Here is a 20,221-nt window from a genome sequence, read left to right on the forward strand (position 1 = left end):
GGACTGGGGGGAACTGGGAGGGCCCGGGGAGCACAAACCCTCCCAAACCCCCCAAAAAAACCACCAAAAAGCCCCAAAAGCCCCCATTTCTTTATTGCTGCGTTTGCCCCCGGGGGGGTCGGGGGGTCCCGGGGGGGCTCCGGAGGCACCGATGGCGATGGGGGGGGGGCAAAGGTGACCCCCAGGTGGGTCTGGGGGGGGTCCCAGGTGCCCCCAGGTGAGGGGTGGGACCCCCAGGTGAGGGGTGGGACCCCCAGGTGAGTCTCGGGGGGGGGTTCCCAGGTACCCTCCAGGTGAGTCCGGGGGGTCCCCAAGTCCCCTCAGGTGAGGGGTGGGACCCCCAGGTGTGTCCAAGGGGGGTGGGACCCCCAGATGAGTCGGGGGGGTTTCAGGTGCCCCCCAGGTGTGCTGGGGTGTGTCCCAGGTGCCCCCAGGTGAGTCTGGGGGTCCTCCAGGTGCCCCCAGGTGTGCCCGGGAGGGTCCCAGGTGCCCCAGGTGAGTCTGGGGGTCCTCCAGGTGCCCCAGGTGAGTCTGGGGGTCCCAGGTACCCCCAGGTGCCCCCAGGTGAGGGGTCCCTCACTCCCGGACGCTGGCCGAGTAGGAGAACTGCGGGAAGTGCGTCCGGGGGTCCCGGCCCGGGGAGTCCAGGGGGTCGTCTGGGGGGCACAGGTGAGAAGGGGGGGTCAGGACAGGTGAGGGGGGGGTCAGTATAGGTCAGTACAGGTAAATCCAGGTGAGGGGGGTCTCACATCTGACCGGGGGGGTCAGTACAGGTGAGGGGGGGTCAGTACAGGTAAATACAGGTGAGTACAGGTGAGTACAGGTAAGGGGGGTCTCACATCTGTCCGGGGGGGTCAGTACAGGTAAATACAGGTGAGGGGGGGATCTCACATCGCTCCGGGGGGGGTCAGTACAGGTAAATACAGGTAAATACAGGTGAGTACAGGTAAGGGGGGGTCTCACATCTGTCCGGGGGGGTCAGTACAGGTGAGGGGGGTCAGTACAGGTGAGGGGGGGTCAGTACAGGTAAATACAGGTAAATCCAGGTGAGGGGGGTCTCACATCTGTCCGGGGGGGTCACGGTGATGGTCTGGGCCGTGAACTCGTCGTCGAAGTACCGCGTGTCCACCTCCGACGTCACCTGCGGCCGGAAGGGCGGCACCAGCTGGGGGGGGGGGGTCAGACGGACGTCAGGGGGGGTCACCTGGGCGCGGGGGGGGGCTCACCTGGGGCCGGGGGGGTGTCACCTGTGCGGGGGGGGGTGTCCCCACCTTCCTCTGCACCACGTCCTGCCAGTCGATGCCGCTGAAGAACCGGTGCTCCATCACCTCCTGCGCGTCGCGGGGACCCCCGCCCAGCCTGCCAGGGTACAGGTGGGCACAGGTGGGCACAGGTGAGGCCTCAGGTGTGCCCAGGTGTGCCCCATGGCCATCACCTCCTGCGCGTCGCGGGGACCCCCGCCCAGCCTGCCAGGGCACAGGTGGGCACAGGTGAGGCCTCAGGTGTGCCCCATGGCCATCACCTCCTGCGCGTCGCGGGGACCCCCGCCCAGCCTGCCAGGGCACAGGTGGGCACAGGTGGGCACAGGTGTGTGGGTGTGCCCAGGTGTGCCCAGGTGTGTGTGGGTGTGCCCAGGTGTGCCCCATGGCCATCACCTCCTGGGCGTCGCGGGGACCCTCCCCCAGCCTGGCAGGGCACAGGTGAGGCCTCAGGTGGGCACAGGTGTGTGGGTGTGTCCCAGGTGTGTGTGGGCGTGTCCCAGGTGTGTCTGTGTGTCCCCAGGTGTGTGTGGGTGTGTCCCAGGTGTCCCCAGGTGTGTCTGTGTGCCCCCAGGTGCCCCCAGGTGCCCTCACCTGAGCTTGGGGTCCTTCCTGAGCAGCCCCCCGAGCAGGTGCCGTGCCTCGGGGCCGAGGGCCCGCGGGAACCGCAGCTCCTGGCCCAGGATGAGCTCGAAGAGCCGCTCGTGGTCCTGGTTGTAGAACGGGAGGCGCCCGCAGAGCATCTCGTACATCACCACCCCCAGCCCCCACCAGTCCACGGCGCGGCCATAATCGTTATCTTCCAGGACCTAAATGGGGACAGGAACCATGCTGGGACCTGCCAGGACCTGCCAGAACCTGCCAGGACCTAAACAGGGACAGGAACTGTGCTGGGACCTGCCAGGACCTGCCAGGACCTAAGGAAAGGGTCTGTGACCTGCCAGGACCTGCCCCTCGTACATCACCACCCCCAGCCCCCACCAGTCCACGGCGCGGCCATAATCGTTATCTTCCAGGACCTGGAGGGGGACAGGAGAGGGTTTGGGACCTGCCAGGACCTGCCAGGACCTAAATGGGGACAGGAGAGGCTTTGGGACCTGCCAGGACCTGCCAGGACCTAAATGGGGACAGGAGAGGCTTTGGGACCTGCCAGGACCTGCCCCTCGTACATCACCACCCCCAGCCCCCACCAGTCCACAGTCGTTATCTTCCAGGACCTGGAGGGGGACAGGAGAGGGTTTGGGACCTGCCAGGACCTGCCAGGACCTAAAGAAAGGGTCTGTGACCTGCCAGGACCTGCCCCTCGTACATCACCACCCCCAGCCCCCACCAGTCCACGGCGTGGCCATAGTCGTTGTCTTCCAGGACCCGGAGAGGGACAGGAAAGGGTTTGGGACCTGCCAGGACCTGGAGAGGGACAGGAAAGGGTTTGGGACCTGCCAGGACCTGGAGAGGGACAGGAGCTGTGCTGGGACCTGCCAGGACCAAAAAGTGTCCCCAAACTGTCCCCAAATCTCCCCAAACTGTGTCCCAAAGTGCCTCCCAATTCCCCCAAGGTGTCTGGGAACACTTTTCTAGGAATGCTTTTCCAGGAACCCCCGGAATTCCGGGATTTCCCCGTACCTCCGGCGCCAGGTACTCGGGGGTCCCACAGGGAATTCCAGGAATTCCCAGGATTTCCAGCTCCAGGGACCTCGGGGAGCCCCCAGAAGCTCCGGGATTTTCCGGGAATGCCAGGAATGCTCAGAATTCCGGGATTTCTGCGGTACTCGGGGGTCCCGCAGGGAATTCCAGGAATGAATTCCAGCTCTCCCCGGGATTTCCAGCTCCATGGACCCCGGGGAGCCTCCAGAAGCTCTGGGATTTTTTGGGAACCTTGGGAACGCCTGGAATTCCCGGATTTTCCCCGTACCTCCGGCGCCAGGTACTCGGGGGTCCCGCAGGGAATTCCAGGAATTCCTGGGATTTCCAGCTCCCAGGACCTCAGGGAGCCTCCAGAAGCTCCGGGATTTTTTGGGAACATTGGGAATGCTCAGAATTCCCGGATTTTCCCCGTACCTCCGGCGCCAGGTACTCGGGGGTCCCGCAGAAGGTCCTCATGGTGGCCCCGTCCGTGACCCCCTCCTTGCACAGCCCGAAATCCGTCAGCTTGATGTGCCCGTCCTTGTCCAGCAGCAGGTTCTCCAGCTGGGAATGAGCCCCAAATCCAGGGAATGAGCCCCAGAATCCAGGGAATGAGCCCAAAATCCAGGGAATGAGCCCCCAAAATCCAGGGAATGAGCCCCCAAAATCCAGGGAATGAGCCCCAGAATCCAGGGAATGAGCCCCGAAATAAATCCAGGGAATGAGCCACCAAATCCAGGGAATGAGCCCAAAATCCAGGGAATAAATCAAGGGAATAAACCTCCAAAATCCAGGGAATGAGCCCCCAGAATCAAGGGAATGATCCCCAAAATCAAGGAAATGAGCCCGCAAAATCCAGGGAATGAGCCACCAAATCCAGGGAATAAATCAAGGGAATGACCCCCAAAATTAAGGAAATGATCCCCAGAATCCAGGGAACGACCCCCAAAATCCCGGGAATGCCCCCCAAATCCCAGGAATGCCCCCCAAATCCCGGGAAGGGTCGGGGGGTCACCTTGATGTCCCGGTAAACGACGTCCCGGGAGTGCAAATATTCCAGGGCCGACACGATCTCGGCGCCGTAGAAACGGGCCCGGTCCTCGGAGAACACCCGCTCCCGGGACAGGTGGAAAAACAGCTGGAGAGGGGGAAAACAGGGAAAATCTGGGAAAATCTGGGCAAAGGAGAACACCCGCTCCCGGGACAGGTGGAAAAACAGCTGGGAAAGGGGGAAAACAGGGAAAATCTGGGAAAATCTGGGCAAAGGAGAACACCCGCTCCCGGGACAGGTGGAAAAACAGCTGGAAAAGGGGGAAAACAGGGAAAATCTGGGAAAATCTGGGAAAAGGAGAACACCCGCTCCCGGGACAGGTGGAAAAACAGCTGGGAAAGGGGGAAACAGGGAAAAATCTGGGAAAAGGTGGCTGGGAGTCGTGGGAAGGGATGGGGACGGGGAATCCGGGGAAAATCCAGGGGTTTGGGGGAGGAAACGGCCCCAGATCCGGGGAGAACTCCATGTTTAGGGGGGTGAAACTCCCCCAAATCCAGGGATTTAAGACCCCAATGCAGGGATTGAGGCCCCCCAAATCCAGGGATTCAGACCCCCAAATCCAGGGATTCAGACCCCAAAATCCCGGGATTGATGCCCCCAAATCCAGAGATTCTGACCCCCAAATCCAGGGATTCTGACCCCCAAATCCAGAGATTCTGACCCACCAAATCCAGGGATTCAGACCCCCAAATCCAGGGATTGAGGCCCCCCAAATCCAGGGACTCTGACCCCCAAATTCAGGGATTCTGACCCCCAAATCCCAGGATTGGGGCCCCCACCCCACCTCTCCTCCGTTGGCGTACTCCATGACGAAGCAGAGCCGGTCGTGGGTCTGGAAGGCGTACTTCAGGGCCTGTCGGGGGTGGGAAAAGGGGGGGAATTTCGGGGTGGGAATCCCAGGGGAGGGACTCGGGAGGCCCCCCCAGGTCTGGGGATTCCCAGGGATTCCCTGGAATTCCCATTTTCCCCCCCCCAGGGAACGCACGGTCAGGAAGGGGTGTCGCGTGTTCTGCAGGACGCGGCTCTCGGTCACCGTGTGGGCCACCTCGTCCTGGCAAAGGGACGGGGGAAAGGGGGGGGTTATCCCGGGATTCCGGGCTGGGAATGTCCCCTTTCCCCCTTTTCCAGGCCCCAAATTCCCAAATCCAAGGCCCCAGAGCCCGTCACCTTGGCGATGACGACGTCCTTGCGCAGGATCTTCATGGCGTAGTGACGCCCCGAGGCCTTTTCCCGCACCAGGATCACCTTCCCAAAGGTGCCTTTGCCCAGCAGCTTCAGGTAGTCGAAGTCGTTCATGGTCTTTTTTGGGGGGAAAAGAGACCGTTTTGGGGGTGGGAACAGGCGGGAAAAGCTCTGGGGAGGGAGGATTCCCGGGAGGACTCACGGCCTTGGGGCGGGATTTGCCGGCGGGGTCACCGGATCCGCCCTGGAATTCCATGGGATCCTCCGGCAGAGGGGGCGGCTCCCGGGCCTTGAGGCTGTTGGCCACGGTCTGGATGGCCTGGATCCATTCCTCCCTGGAATTAGGGGGGGGAAAGGAGAGATCCCGAGGGATCGGGGCCGGGGTGAGCCTGGGGGGCGGCGGGGTTGGGGTTGGGAGGGGTCAATGTTGGGATCAGTACTGGGGTCAGTGTTGGGATCAATACTGGAATCAATACTGGGGTCAGTGCTGGGATTGGTGTTGGGATCAATATTGGAATCAATACTGGGGTCAATGTTGGGATCAGTACTGGGGTCAGTGTTGGGATCAATACTGGAATCAATACCGGGGTCAGTGCTGGGATTGATGTTGGGATCAATATTGGAATCAATACTGGGGTCAGTGTTGGGATGGATGTTGGGATCAATACTGGGATCAATACTGGGATCAGTGTTGGGATCGATACTGGGGTCAGTGTTGGGATCAATGTTGGAATCAATACTGGGGTCAGTGCTGGGATTGATGTTGGGATTGACACCGGGATTGATTTTGGGGTCAAGTTTGGGATCAATATTGGAATTGATACTGGGATTGATGTTGGGATTGATTTTGGGGTCAATACTGGAATCAATACCGGAGTCAATGTTGGGATTGATGCTGGAATTGAGACTGGGATTGACTTTAGGGTCAAGGTTGATGATTGCTGCTGGGATTGATTTGGGATCAATACTGGAATCGATCCTGGGGCCAACCTTGGGATCGACATCGGGATCGATGCTGGGACCGGTTTTGGGACTGATGTTGGTGTTGGGGTCATCGTTGGGATCAACCCTGGAATTAACCCTGGGACCAACACCGGGATCACCCTTGGGATGGGCCCTGGAATTAACCCCTGGATCCCTTGGGAAGGGGCCGCCCCCAGCACCGGGATCACCCCTGGGATCAACCCTGGCCCCGGATCCCTGGGGCAGGGGTCACTCCCAACATTGGGATCACCCCTGGGATCACCCCTGGGTCCCTGGGGCAGGGGTCACCCCAGCACTGGGGTCACCCTCAGGATGGACCCTGACCCCACCCCCGGGTCCCTGGGGCAGGGGTCACTCCCAACATTGGGATCACCCCCGGGTCCCTGGGGCAGGGGTCACCCCAGCACTGGGGTCACCCCCGGGTCCCTGGGGCAGGGGTCCCCCCCGCACCCACCGCTCCTCGGGGGTGTCCACGTGGAAGGTCCTCTCGATGACCGTCGTCCACTGCAGGCACCGGATGACGAAGGTGTTGGGGCGCGGCCGCTCCGCCCGCATCAGCTGGCACTCTGGGGGGGGGGCAATACTGGGGTTGGCATTGGCAGTGGGATCAGTATTGGGATCAATATTGGGATTGGCACTCTGGGGGGGCAATACTGGGGTTGGGATTGGCACCAGGATCAATATTGGGATTGGGATTGGCACTGGGATCAATATTGGGATTGGCACTCTGGGGGGGGGATCAATATTGGGGTTGGCACTGGGATCAATATTGGGATTGGCACTCTGGGGGGGGATCAATATTGGGGTTGGCACTCTGGGGGGGGATCAATACTGGGGTTGGCACTCTGGGGTTGGCATTGGGATCAATATTGGGGTTGGCACTGGAATCAATATTGGGATTGGCACTGGGGTCAACATTGGGATCCATGTTGGGATTGGAATTGGGGTCAACACTGGGACCAACACTGGGACCAACGCTGACCACCCCTGGGGTCGGTGCCGGGCCGGACACCGGGACCCCCCCAGCCCCTCAGGAAAGGGGCGTGTCCTCCCCCAGCCCCTCCCCCAGCCCCTCCCCCAGCCCCTCCCCCGCCCCGGACCGGCCACGGAGAAGTTGTTGAGGGGGGTCAGGGCGGGGTCCGGCGGCTCCGGCCGCTCCTTGAAGCCCAGGAAGGACCCGTCGCTCTTGAGCACGAAATAGCGCGGGCGCCACGTCTTGATGAACTCCCCTGGGGAATTGGGGTGGGAATTGGGGTGGGATCCCCTGGGAAAGGGGGATTGGGGTGGGATCCGGGAATTGGGGTGGGATCCGGGAATTGGGGTGGGATCGGGAATTGGGGTGGGATCGGGAATTGGGGTGGGATCGGGAATTGGGGTGGGATCTGGGAATTGGGGTGGGATCTGGGAATTGGGGTGGGATCCGGGAATTGGGGTGGGATCGGGAATTGGGGTGGGATCTGGGAATTGGGGTGGGATTGGGAATTGGGGTGGGATCGGGAATTGGGGTGGGATCCAGGAATTGGGGGGGCTGGCGGGCTGGGAGGGGGAGGGACAGCGGGAGAGATGGGGTTGGGGTTGGGGTTGGGGTTGGGGTTGGGATCAACATTGGGATGGATGTTGGGATCGTCACTGGGATCAACCTTGGGGTCAGTTTTGGGATGGGCATTGGAATCAATGCTGGGATCAATTCTGGGATTGACATTGGAATCCATGCCGGGATCAATTCTGGGGTCAGGTTTGGGATTGGCGTTAGAATCAATGCTGGGATCAATGCTGGGATCAGTTCTGGGGTCAGTGTTGGGATCGATCTTGGGATCGACCTTGGGATTGAGGTTGGGACTGAGCTTGGGATCGACCTTGGGATCCTTTTCCCACTTTCCGACACGACCACGGACCCCAAAGCGTTGGGGTTTCCCCCTAAATCCCCCCCAAACCCTCCCAAATGCCCCCAAATCCCCCAACCCCCCCCACTCACCCCTCTTGTGCAGCCACCCCTCCTTGACCACCAGCACCTCCCCCATGGTGGCCCCGGGACCCCCGAGGACCCCCCGGGGCCCCCCAGGGGGGGCTGGAGTGGGGACCACCTGCGGGAACAGCAGGAAAAGCCGTGGGAAAAGCGGGAATGGGGGATTTGGGGGGGATTGGGGGGAATTTTGGGGCAGATCAGAGGGATTTTGGGATGGATCGGTGGGATTTTGGGATCTCCAAGACTTTGGAATAGCTGGGTGGGATTTTGGGATGGATGGGTGGGATCCTGGGATGGATGGGTGGGAATTTGGGATGGGTCAGTGGGATTTGGGGATGGATCGGTGGGATCTGGGGATGGACCAGTGGGATTTGGGGATCTGCAAGACTTTGGGATGGATGGGTGGGATTTTGGGGTGGATGGGTGGGATTTGGGATCTGCAAGACTTTGGGATGGATGGGTGGGATTTTGGGATGGATTCGGGGGGTCTTGGGATCAGTGGGATGTTGGGATCCAGGGGATTCTTGGATGGGTTGGGGAGAGTTTTGGGGCAGATCAGAGGGATTTGGGGATGGATCTTTGGGGTTTTGGGATGGACCGGTGGGATTTCGGGATCTGCAGGACTTTGGGATGGACAGGTGGGATTTTGGGATGGATGGGTGGGATTTTGGGATCTGCAAGACTTTGGGGTGGATCAGTGGGATTTTGGGATGGGACACCCCCCCTCCTCCGTTACCCGAGATCCGGATCCCTGGGAAGCTCCGACCCGGCCTCGGCCCCTCCTGAGACCCCCAAAAAATCAGGCATTGGGGTCAAACGGCCCCAAATTGGGGATATTGGGGCAAAAACTGGGGGGGATTTGGGGGCAGAACTGGGAGAGATTTTGGGGGGATTTGGGAGCGATTTGGTAAATTGGGGGGGGGGGGGATTGGGGCGTCCCATCCCGGTTATCTGGGGGGGGGGTTGGGATATTGGGATAGGGGGGCCCACACAGAACCCCCAAAATCCCCCGAAACTCCCCCAAAATCCCCCCGAAATCCTCCCCCCCCATTTCCAAATGGTTCGCTCCCCCCGCCACCCCCGGGCTGAACCATCTCCCACCCACGGGGGGGGTTCCCTTTACCCCCTGCCCTCCCCAAAAGTTGGTTCGGCCCCTCCTGACCCCCCTCAAGAGCCGGACGAGCCCATTTAATTCGGGGGGGGGGAGGAAGGAACCCCCCCCCCGGCACCTCCCGAGTGGTGCATTCCCCGTTGGGCCCCTCCAGGGCCCGGACGATCCCATTGCTGTGCGCGGGGAGGGAGGGCGGGAAAGGACGAAAGGAGACGGGGGGGAAAACCAAGGAATTAAAGCGCTTTTTCTCACCGCTCATGGACGCCCCGGCCCGGGGGGGCTCCGGCCGCTCATCGCGGGACACTCGGGGGGGGGTTTCCCCCCTGGCCCGGCCCGGAAGGAAAAGGAAAAAAACGTGAAAAAAAAAAAAAGAGGCGGCGGAAGGAAAAGGGGCCTCAAAATGGCGGCGCGGGGGCACCGTGAGGGACGGAGGGGGCGTGGCCGAAGGGGCGCGGCTATGCAAATAAGGAGGCGTGACCACACAGCGGCATCCTGTCGTCCAAGAGGCGTGGTTATGCAAAATACTATATTTAATATGCAAATAGGAGGCGTGGTCATGCAAATGAGGGTCGGCGGACGCCAGGGGGCGCCACCGCTCCGCGACCCGGGTCGGCGGACGCCAGGGGGCGCCACCGCTCCGCGACCCGCCTAATCAAGACGCTCATTTGCATAAATTAGAATATATTTGCATAAATACTTTTCTTTTTATTAACAGCCAAAAAAAAACCGCGTTTTCGCGCTTTTTATTGCCACAAAAAAGCTCCCGCGCGGGAAAAAGCGGGGAAAAAAAAAAAAAAACCACAAACCAACCACACACGCACCAAAAAAAAATGGGGAAAAAACCCAAAAAAACGGGAAAAAACAAAAAAAAATAAACACCCGAAGCGATCCCGGGATTTTGGGGGGGAAACGCCACAAGCTTGGGCAAAAAAGACCCCGAATCGGGCGAAAAAGACCAAAATCCGGGGGGTTCTGGTAAAAAAGTGTGTCCTCCCCCCGGGGGGGGTTTTGGGGGGAAAAGGGGAAGAAATTTGGGGGAGAATCGGGAATTCTGGGGGAAGAAATCCCGAATTTGGGGGGTTCCCGGGACTGGGGAGGGGCTGGAACCCAAATCGGGGGGAATTAAGGCAATTTTGGGTTTTTTTTTCCCCAGCACCCGCCGTGGGTTCGGCGAAGAATTCCGCTTTTCCGTGGGACTCCCACTTTTCCCAGGGGGCTCTGGAGTCCTTCCAAGCCGGATTCCCCTTTCCCGAGGGGGTCAGGATCCAAACCCGAGCAGCATTCCCACTTTTCCCGTGGGATTCCCCCTTTCCCAAGGGATCAGGAGCCCAACACGAGCAGCACTCAAGCTTTTCCCGTGGGATTTCCCTTTCCCGAGGCACCAGGAGCCCAAATCAAGCAGCATTCCTGCTTTTCCCGTAGGATTTCCCCTTTCCTGGGGCACCAGGAGCCCAAATCAAGCAGCATCTCCGCTTTTCCTGCCGGATTTCCCCTTTCCTGGGGCACAGGAGCCCAAATCAAGCAGCATTCCCGCTTTTCCAAGCTGGATTTCCCCCCTTTCCCGAGGTGTCAGGATCCAAACCCGAGCAAAAATCCCGCTTTTCCCGTGGGATTTCCCTTCCCAGAGGACCCCAGAGTCCTCCCAAGCTGGAATCCCCCCGGAATCCCCCGGGACCCCCCGGCTCACTCCTGCTTCCTGCCCAGCCTGCGGAAGACGCTGCGGCCCCCCCGGAATTCCGGATGCCGGAGCTGGACACGGCCCCGTCCTGGGCCTGGGGGGGGGCCGGGGGGGCTCCCCCGGGTCGGGGGGGGCTCCGGAGCCGCCGCATTCCCGGGATTTCCTCTTCAGGACCCCCACGTAGGGCAGGGGGGGCCCCCTCCGGGGGCTCCTCCTCCTCCTCCTCCTGGGGGGGGTCCAGGGAGGGTTGGGGGGGGTGCGGGGGGGCCCCGAGGCGGCCGAAGACCCCCGAGGGCTGTGGGGAAGGGGGAGGGGAGGAAAGGGGGGGTCAGGATCCAGGGAGCCCACCCGGGTCCCGATCCGAGGGAGCCGGACCCTCCGGACACCAAATCCTGCTGACCCCCCCAGATCCTGCCTGGAACCTTCTGGAGCCCAGAACCTTTGGGATTCCAGAACTTTGGGATTCCAGAACCTTTGGGAGCCAGAACCTTCTGGATTCCAGAACCTTTGGGATTCCAGAACCTTTGGGATTCAGAACCTTTGGGATTCCAGAACCTTTGGGAGCCCAGAACCTTCTGGATTCCAGAACCTTTCGGGATCCCAGACCCTTCTGGATTTTGGAACGTTCTGGATCCTGGAACCTTCTGGATCCAAAGCCTTCTGGATCCCAGACCTTTCTGGATCCCGCCCCTCTGGATCCCAGATCCTGCCTCCCCCCAATCCTGTCCCACCTGGATCTTGGATCATTCAGGATCCTGAGCCCTTTTGACCCTGGATCCCCCCTGGATCCCTCCTTAATCCCTGATTGCCTGAATCCCTCTGGATCCCTCCTCCATCCCTGATCCCCCAGATCCCTCTGGATCCCTCCTTAATCCTGATATCTCTGGTCCCTCCGGATCCGTCCTCCATCCAGATCCTCTGGATCCCTCCTTAACCCTGAATCTTTCTGGTCCCTCTGGATCCCTCCTCCATCCCAGATCTCTCTGGATCCCTCCTTAATCTGTGATCTCTCCTCCACCCCTGACCCCCCCTGGATCCCTCCCCAACCCCCCAGCTCCCCCTGGCTCCCCAGATCCCTCTGGATCCCTCCTCCATCCCTCTGATCCCTCAGGATCCCTCCCCAACCCCTCCAGATCCCCTGGATCCCCCCAGATCCCTCTGGATCCCTCCTCCATCCCTGACCCCCCAGATCCCCCTGGATCCCTCCCCAACCCCCCAGATCCCCCGGCTCCCCCCTCACCTTCCCCTCAGCTTGGCTCCGCCCGAGCCTCTCGAACACCGACGTCCTGCCCAGACCTGCCAATCCAAAGGGGGGAAAACACCAATTCCAAAGGGAATTCCGGGACCCACCCACCCCCTCCAGGCCCCCAAACCCCCCCAAACCCCCCAGAACCCCCCCTGGGGACCCGGGAATGCCAGAAACCTGGGCCCACCCCCCCTGCCCGGGTACCTCGGGCGGCCTGGAGCTGCAGGATCCTCCTGCTGCGGGCCGTGGTGCCCTTGGGGAGGGAGATCCGGTACTCCCCTCCTGCTCCGCCGTCACCGACGCCGCTTCCCGGCCCCGGCGCGACCCCCCGGCACGGAGGGGCTGGAACTGCCTGGCAACGGGGCACTGGGGGGGTCACGGGGGGCCCAGAGCCCTCGGAGCCCACCCCGACGCCTGAGGGTCCCACAGAGCCCTCTGGATCACACGGAACCCCCCGGATCCATCCCAGCTCCCTCTGATCCCCCTGGACCCCCCTGGATCCCACAGGACCCCCTGTATCCATCCCAACTCCCCTGGATCCCTGAGGATCCACAGGACCCCTGGATCCATCCCAGCTCCCTCTGACCCCCCTGGATCCCTGAGGACCCCCCTGGATCCCACAGAACCCTCTGGGTCCATCCCAGCTCCCTCTGATCCCCCTGGATCCCTGAGGATCCCACAGAACCCTCTGGATCCATCCTGGTTCCCTCTGATCCCCTGGATCCCTCTGGATCCACAGAACCCTCCGGATCCATCCCAGCTCCCTCTGATCCCCCTGGACCCCCCTGGATCCCACAGGACCCCCTGTATCCATCCAACTCCCCTGGATCCCTGAGGATCCCACAGGACCCCTGGATCCATCCCAGCTCCCTCTGACCCCCTGGATCCCTGAGGACCCCCCTGGATCCCACAGAACCCTCTGGATTGATCCCAGATCCCTGTGATCCCCCTGGATCCCTGAGGACCCACAGAACCCTCTGGATCCATCCCAGTTTCCCCTGATCCCCCTGGACCCCCCCAGATCCCCCCATCCCACCCCCCACGCCCCCCAGGATATTCCAGGTGGGAGGAGCCCATTTTCGGGGCAGATCCCCCCCGGACCCCCCTGGACCCCCCCGGACCCCCCGGTCCCCCTCACCCTGGCGGGCCCCGGTGCTGACGGTGACGCAGATCCCGGATTTCGGGGGGTCCCGGGGGGGTCTCGGGGGGGGGTCCCGGCTCAGGCTCTTCGCGATCATCCTCCCGGCGGCTGCGGGAACGGGGGGGGTCAGGGGGGGTCAGGGGGGATCCAGAGGGATCTGGGGGGTCAGGGGGGGATCCAGAGTGATCCAGGGGGGTCAGGGGGGATCCAGAGGGATCCGGGGGGTCAGGGAGGGTCAGGGGGGCTCTGGGATGGCTCCAAGGGTCTCTGGGATGGCTGTAGGGGTCTCTGGGGTCTCTGGGATGGCTCCGGGGGTCTCTGGGATGGACCCAGGGGACTCAGAGGTCTCTGGGATGGCTGTAGAGGTCTCTGGGGTCTCTGGGATGGACCCAGGGGTCCTCTGGGGTCTTGGGATGGCTCCAGGGGTCTCTGGGATGGCTGTAGGGGTCTCTGGGGTCTCTGGGATGGACCCAGGGGGCTCAGAGGTCTCTGGGATGGCTGTAGGGTCTCTGGGGCTCTGGGATGGCTGTAGGGGTCTCTGGGGTCTCTGGGATGGCTCCAGGGGTCTCTGGGATGGCTCCAGGGGTCTCTGGGGTCTCTGGGATGGCTCCAGGGGTCTCTGGGATGGACCCAGGGGGCTCAGAGGTCTCTGGGATGGCTGTAGGGGTCTCTGGGGTCTCTGGGATGGCTGCAGGCGTCTCTGGGATGGCTCCAGGGGTCTCTGGATGGCTGCAGGGGTCTCTGGGATGGCTGCAGGGGTCTCAGGGGTCTCTGGGATGGCTGCAGGGGTCTCTCCAGGGGTCACTCACCCGAGTCCCCCCCTCTCTCCCTGTCTGGGGGAGGTTTCGGTGGCGGCTGCAGCTCCCGGGAGGCCGCTCGGCACAGCTTCCTGGGGGGGGGTCAGGGAAAGGGGCTGTTCCAGGGGGTCCTGGGGGGTCCCAGGAGTTCCTGGGGGTGCCCTGGGGTCCCAGGGGTGTCCCAGAGGGTGTCCCAGGGGTGTCCAGGGGGTCGTCCCAGGGGTGTCCCAGGGGGTGTCCAGGGGTTCAGGAGGTGTCCTGGGGGTCCCAGGGGTGTCCAGGGGTGTCCCAGGGGTGTCCCAGGGGTGTGTCCCAGGGGTTCCAGGAGGTGTCCTGGGGGTCCCAGGGGCTGTCCAGGGGTGTCCCAGGGGTGTCCCAGGGGGTGTCCCAGGGGTTCCAGGAGGTGTCCTGGGGGTCCCAGGGGTGTCCCAGGGGTGTCCCAGGGTTGTCCCAGGGGTGTCCCAGGGGTGTCCAGGGGTGTCCCAGGGGTGTCCAGGGTCCCAGAGGTGTCCTGGGGGTCCTGGGGGTGTCCAGGGGTGTCCAGGAGGTGTCCTGGGGGTCCCAGGGGGTCCAGGGGGTGTCCCAGGGGTGTCCCAGGTTGTCCCAGGGGTGTCCCAGGGTTGTCCCAGGGTTGTCCCAGGGGTGTCCAGGGTCCCAGGGGGTGTCCCAGGGGTGTCCCAGGGTTGTCCCAGGGGTGTCTGGGGGTCCCACCTGGCTGTGCACGAGGCGGGCGTGGCGCAGGATGGCGATGACGTCGCCCACCACGGTGATGCCCAACTCCTTCATCAGCTCCCCGGTCAGCTCAGCAGCATGTCCTTGTGGATCTGGGGGAGGGCACGCTGGGATCCACCTGGGGACTGCCAGGATGTGCTGGAGACCCCAGGATCCACCTGGGGACCACCAGGATCCACCCAGAGACCACCAGGATCCATCTGGGGACCACCAGGATCTGCCTGGAGACCACCAGGATCCACCCAGAGACCACCAGGGATCCGCCTGGAGATCCCCAGGATCTACCCAGAGACCTCCAGGATCCACCCAGAGACCACCAGGATCCACTGGGATCCACCTGGGGACCTCAGGATCCACCCAGAGACCTCCAGGATTTGCCTGGAGATCCCAGGATCCACCTGGAGATCCCCAGGATGCACCTAGAGACCACCAGGATCCAGTGGGATCCACCTGGAGACTGCCAGGATCCACCTGGAGACCCCTGGGATCCATCTGGAGACCACCAGGAGCTGCCTGGAGATCCCCAGGATCCACCCAGAGACCACCAGGATCCACCTGGAGACCTCCAGGATCCACTGGGATCTGCCTGGAGACCACCAGGATCTGCCTGGAGACCCTGGGATCCACTGGGATCCACCTGGAGACCCCCAGGACCCACTGGGATACCTCAGGAGCCACCGGGATCCACCTGGAGACCCCCAGGATCCACCAGGATTTGCCTGGAGACCCCTGGGATCCACCTGCAGACCCCAGGGATCCACTCAGAGGCCTCCAGGATCCTCTGGGATCCACTCAGCGACCCCCCTCAGATCCACCTGGATCCCCCAAAACCACCCCAGGGTCCCTGGAATCCCCTGGATCCCCCAAACTGCCCCAGGACCCTCTAGAATTCCCTCAGATCCCCCTGGATCCCCCAAACTGCCCCAGGACCCTCTGGAATTCCCTCAGATCCCCCTGGAATCCCCTGGATCCCCCCAGATGCACCTGTTGTCCACAAAGGCCACGGCGTAGCCGAGGGCGGGCCCGGGCGGGATCCCGGCGTCCTGGAAAAACTGGAGCCACTCCCCGTGGCTGGGGAGGGACACGGGGGAATGGGTCAGAGAGGGGTCAGAGAGGGGTCAGAGAGGGAAATGGGGTCAGAGAGGGGGTCAGGAGGGGAAATGGGATCAGAAATGGGGTCAGAGAGGGAAATGGATCAGAAATGGGGTCAGAGGGGGTCAGAGAGGGGAAATGGGGTCAGAAATGGGATCAAAAATGGGGAAATGGGATAAAAAATGGGATCAAAAATGGGATCAAAAAGAGGAAAATGGGATCAAAAATGGGATACAAAAATGGGATCAAAAAGGGGGAAATGGAAACAAAAATGGGATCAAAAATGGGATAAAAACTTGGATTAAAAAGGGAAAATGGGATCAAAAATGGAAAATGGGATTAAAAATGGGGAAATGGATCCAAAAGGGGAAATGGGATTGAAAATGGGAAAATAGGAACAGAAAGGGAAAAATGGGATCAAAAACTGGGAAAATGGGATTGGGGGGATGGGAATGGGATTGGGGGAGGGGCAGGGGGGGTGTCCCAGGCATTCCCAGCTGTTCCCATTCCAGCTGCTCCCGGGGATTAACGGGAATCACGGGAAGGGGGGAGGAGGGAAGGGAAGTTTGGGGGGGGTTGGGGGGATTTGGGGCCTTTTGGAGGCACTTTGGGGGGGATTCCCTGGAATTTCGGGGGGTGAAGGGGGGATTTTAAAGGAATTTAGGGGTGGGGGGGTCCAGGGATTTTGGGGGTGGATGAGATGTTTTGGGAAAATCCCAGGAATTTTTTTTTGGGGGGTTGAGGGAATTTTGGGGGGTTTTGAGGGAATTTGGGGGGATTTTCAGGGAATTTGGGGAGATTTTCAAGGAATTTGGGGGGATTTTCAAGGAATTTGGGAGGATTTTGAGGGAATTTTTGGGGAGGATTTTCAGGGAATTTTTTGGGGGGATTTTGAGAGAATTTGGGGGATTTTCAGGGAACTTGGGGGGAATTTGAAGGAATTTGGGGGGATTTTCATGGAATTTGGGGGTTTTTTTGAGGGAATTTGGGGGGGTTTGGAGGGTCCCTCCTTACCCATGTCTGGGGGCCGAGCTGGGTCTGGGGGGCGGCCTGGGGGGGAATTGGGGGGCTCAGGAGGGGGTCTGAGGCTGCCCCACAACCCCCGCAGCACCCCAAAATCCTCCCCCAAATTTCCCTAAACCTCCCAAACCCCCAACCCCCCCCCCAGGCCCCCCAATTTCTCCCCAAATTTCCCCCCAACCCCACCAGACCCCACAAGCCCCCCAAAATCCTTCAATTCCCCCCAAATCCTTCAATTCCCCCCAAAATCCTTCAATTCCCCCCAAATCCTTCAATTCCCCCCCAAAATCCTTCAATTCCCCCAAAATCCCCAAATCCTTCAATTCCCCCCCAAAATCCTTCAATTCTCCCCCAAATCCTTCAATTCCCCCCCAATCCTTCAATTCCCCCCCAAATCCTCAAACCCCTCAGACCCCCCAATTCCCCCCCAAATTCCCCCAGACCCCCAAATTACCCCAAAATCCTTCAGTTCCCCCCCAAAATCCTTCAATCCCTCCCAAAATCTCCCCAAATCTCCCAACCCCCAAAACCCCCCCAAATCTCCCGAAATCCCCCAATTCCCCCAACCCCCCCAATTCCCCTCAAACCCCCAAATTCCCCCCAAAATACCCTCAAATCCCCCCAAATCCCCAAATCCCCCTCCCCCCCCATTTCTCCACGTCCCCCCTCCCCCCACGCCCGCGCCTCGCCCCCCTCGTCCCCCCTCCCCCCAGACCCCCCCGGCCCCAAATTCCCCCCAAATCCCTCAAATCCCCTCAAATCCCCCCAAATTCCCCTCCCCCCCACCTGCCCCTCCCGCCGCCTTCGGGCCCCGCCGAAGTGACGTCACCGGAAGGGGCGGGCCACCCGGAGCGGCGCCGTTGGGACGGCGAGGGCGCCCCCCAACGGACGGAGCGCCCGGACGGTACCACTGAGGGGGGGCCGGGGGGGGGGGGGACGCCCCGAAAACGGGGCAAAAAGGGGAGAAAACGGGTAAAAACGGGGCCAAAGCCGCCCCGACAGTGTCCCCCGAGCCGGCCTGAAAACCCGCCGGAGTGTGGCCCGAAACGGGGGCGAAAATGGGCGAAAACGGGCGAAAAAAGTGGCCCCAAAACCGGCCCCAAACCGGCCCCAAATGAGGCCCCAAAACCGGCCCCCAAAACCGGCCCCAAATGAGGCCCAAAACCGGCCCCAAATGAGGCCCCAAAACCGGCCCCAAAACCGGCCAAAGATCGGCCCCAAACCCGCCTTAAATGTGTCCCTGAACGGCCCCAAACTGGTACTAAGTGTGGGCCTAAACTGGCCCCCAAACCGACCCCCAAACCGGCCCTAAACTGGCCCCAAACGTGGCCTCAAACGGCCCCAAATGTGGCCCCAAACCCAGCCCTAAATGTGTCCCAAAACCAGCCCTAAACTTGTCCAAAACTGGCCCTAAATTTGTCCCAAAACTGGCCCTAAATGTGGCCCCAAACCTGCCCCAAACGTGGCCTCAACCGGCCCCAAATGTGGCCCCAAACCGGCCCTAAACTTGTCCCAAAACCAGCCCTAAATGTGCCCCAAACCCAGCCCTAATGTGTCCCAAAACCAGCCCTAAACTTGTCCAAAACTGGCCTAAATTTGTCCCAAAACTGGCCCTAAATGTGCCCAAAACCGACCCTAAATGTGGCCCAAACCTGCCCCAAATGTGGCCCCAAACCGGCCCCAAACTTGTCCCAAAACGACCCTAAATGTGTCCTAAAACCAGCTCTAAATTTGTCCCAAAACCGGCCCTAAATGTGTCCAAAACGGCCCTAAATGTGTCCCTGTCCCCAAACCCGCCCAAACCGGTTCCTAAATGTGTCCCTGCCCCTAAACCCGCCCCAAACCCGCCCCAAACCGGTTCCTAAACCCGTCCTACCCCCGCCCCACCCTGCCGGCGGGGGCCCAGCCCCGATTTTGGGGGTGATTTGGGGTTTTGGGGGAGGCCCCACGTGGAGGCTCCAAACCCCGGGAATTCCGGAGGCTTTTTGGGGGGTTTTTGGGGGGGTTTTGGGGGTCCCTGAGCCCCCAAATCCACCTGGGGGGGGGATAAAACCCGGAATTTTCTGTTCCAGCTTTGCCAGGATGGGACCGAAGGGAGCCTATAAACAGGTAAGGGGGGGGACCAAAACCCCCCAAATTTGGGGGCACAGAGACCCCAAAACCACAAATTTGGGGTCTCAGAACCCTCAAATCCCAAATTTGGGGTCTCAGAACCCCCAAACCCCCAAATTTGGGGCTCTCAGAACCCCCAAACCCCAAATTTGGGGTCTCAGAACCCCAAACACCCCAAATTCGGGGTCTCAGAACCCCCAAACCCCCAAATTTGGGGTCTCAGAACCCCCAAACCCCCAAATTTGGGGTCTCAGAACTCCTAAATCCACAAATTTGGGGTCTCAGAACCCCCAAACCCCCAAATTTGGGGTCTCAGAACCCCCAAACCCCCAAATTTGAATAATTGATGGACTAAATTATTAATGGAGCGAATTATTAATTAACTGAATAATTAATTAACTGAATAACTAATGAAGTTAATTAATCCCCCTCGCAGCGCCGCCCCCTCTGCTCCTCCTTCTTCCTCCTCCTCCTCCTCCTCCTCCTCCTCCTCCCCTCCTCTTCCTCCTCCTCCTCCGTCGGGACCCCCCCGGAGACCCCCCAGGGACCCCCCGGGGACCCCCCCAACCCTGCCAGGACCCCTGCAGGTAAGAGGGGCTTGGGGGGGGGAACGACCCTGGGAGACCCCCCAGAGACCCCCCAGGGACCAACTGGGACCAGGAGAGACCCCCTGGGACCACCAGGGACCAGTAGGGACCACCTGGGACCACCAGAGACCCCCTGGGACCAGTAAGGACCACCTGGGACCCCCAGGAGCCCCAAAGACCCCCCAAGACCCCCCAAAGACCCCCTGAGCTCCCCATAGGATTGTGCTGGGCACCGGGGCCTGGGGAGACTCCCCCAAGACCCCCAAAGACTCCCCGAGACCCCCAAGACCCCCAAAGACCCCAAAGACCCCAAGACACCCCAAGACCCCCAAAGACCCCCAAAGACCCCCAAAGACCCCAAAGACCCCCAAGACACCCAAGACCCCCAAAGACCCCCAAAGACCCCCCTAGGATCGTGCTGGTGGAGTCCATCCCCGAGGGGATGTCCTTGGGCGCCGGGTCCCGTGGAGACTCCAAAGACCCCCAAAGACCCAAAGACCCCAGAGACTCCCCAAGACCCCCCTGGGACCCCCCTGGGACCCCCCAAGACCCCCCAAAGACCCCAAAGACCCCCCGAGCCCCCGTAGGATCGTGCTGGTGGAGTCCATCCCCGAGGGGATGTCCCTGGGCGCCGGGTCCC

The 20,221-nt window shown here is 61.4% G+C and overlaps 1 protein-coding gene and 3 long non-coding RNA genes across 8 annotated transcripts; 2 read left to right on the forward strand and 2 right to left on the reverse strand.

Annotated features, from left to right (window-relative positions):
• Positions 1 to 71: 71 nt before the first annotated feature.
• LOC127465929 (RAC-beta serine/threonine-protein kinase-like) lies at positions 72 to 9,591 on the reverse strand. Of its 5 annotated transcripts, XR_007902466.1 has the most exons (17): positions 9,429 to 9,591; positions 8,802 to 8,847; positions 8,075 to 8,183; positions 7,200 to 7,328; positions 6,554 to 6,665; positions 5,318 to 5,450; positions 5,101 to 5,232; positions 4,919 to 4,984; positions 4,718 to 4,786; positions 3,898 to 4,020; positions 3,318 to 3,446; positions 1,854 to 2,068; positions 1,272 to 1,359; positions 1,063 to 1,165; positions 555 to 656; positions 487 to 516; positions 72 to 455 (listed from the first exon to the last, which is right to left on the reverse strand). XR_007902466.1 is itself a non-coding variant. In XM_051776454.1 (16 exons), exons 3-15 carry the CDS (start codon positions 8,118 to 8,120, stop codon positions 577 to 579), a joined length of 1,425 nt encoding a protein of 474 aa, XP_051632414.1. In that variant the 5' UTR covers positions 8,121 to 8,183; positions 8,802 to 8,847; positions 9,429 to 9,591; the 3' UTR covers positions 72 to 516; positions 555 to 576. The 5 variants fall into 5 exon arrangements, 3 of the variants coding, with proteins under 3 accessions (XP_051632414.1, XP_051632413.1, XP_051632415.1); XR_007902467.1 differs by lacking the exon at positions 487 to 516 and having other exon boundaries at positions 72 to 486; positions 517 to 656; XM_051776454.1 differs by having other exon boundaries at positions 72 to 516.
• Positions 1,370 to 1,842, forward strand: LOC127465930 (uncharacterized). The gene is made up of 3 exons (XR_007902469.1): positions 1,370 to 1,490; positions 1,701 to 1,732; positions 1,804 to 1,842. It is a non-coding gene; the product is annotated as an uncharacterized LOC127465930 (long non-coding RNA).
• Positions 9,592 to 12,094: 2,503 nt separating the features above from the next.
• LOC127465931 (uncharacterized) lies at positions 12,095 to 14,232 on the reverse strand. The gene is made up of 4 exons (XR_007902470.1): positions 14,051 to 14,232; positions 13,239 to 13,349; positions 12,305 to 12,452; positions 12,095 to 12,150 (listed from the first exon to the last, which is right to left on the reverse strand). It is a non-coding gene; the product is annotated as an uncharacterized LOC127465931 (long non-coding RNA).
• Positions 14,233 to 17,707: 3,475 nt separating this feature from the next.
• Positions 17,708 to 20,216, forward strand: LOC127465928 (uncharacterized). Its single transcript, XR_007902465.1, has 4 exons — positions 17,708 to 17,786; positions 18,955 to 18,991; positions 19,431 to 19,581; positions 20,169 to 20,216. It is a non-coding gene; the product is annotated as an uncharacterized LOC127465928 (long non-coding RNA).
• The last annotated feature ends 5 nt before the right edge of the window (positions 20,217 to 20,221 follow it).

The sequence above is a fragment of the Manacus candei genome, unplaced genomic scaffold, assembly GCF_025592945.1.
Source record: "Manacus candei isolate 608988 ecotype Guabito, Panama unplaced genomic scaffold, ASM2559294v1 h1tg000535l, whole genome shotgun sequence".
NCBI classification, from domain to species: Eukaryota; Metazoa; Chordata; class Aves; order Passeriformes; family Pipridae; genus Manacus; species Manacus candei.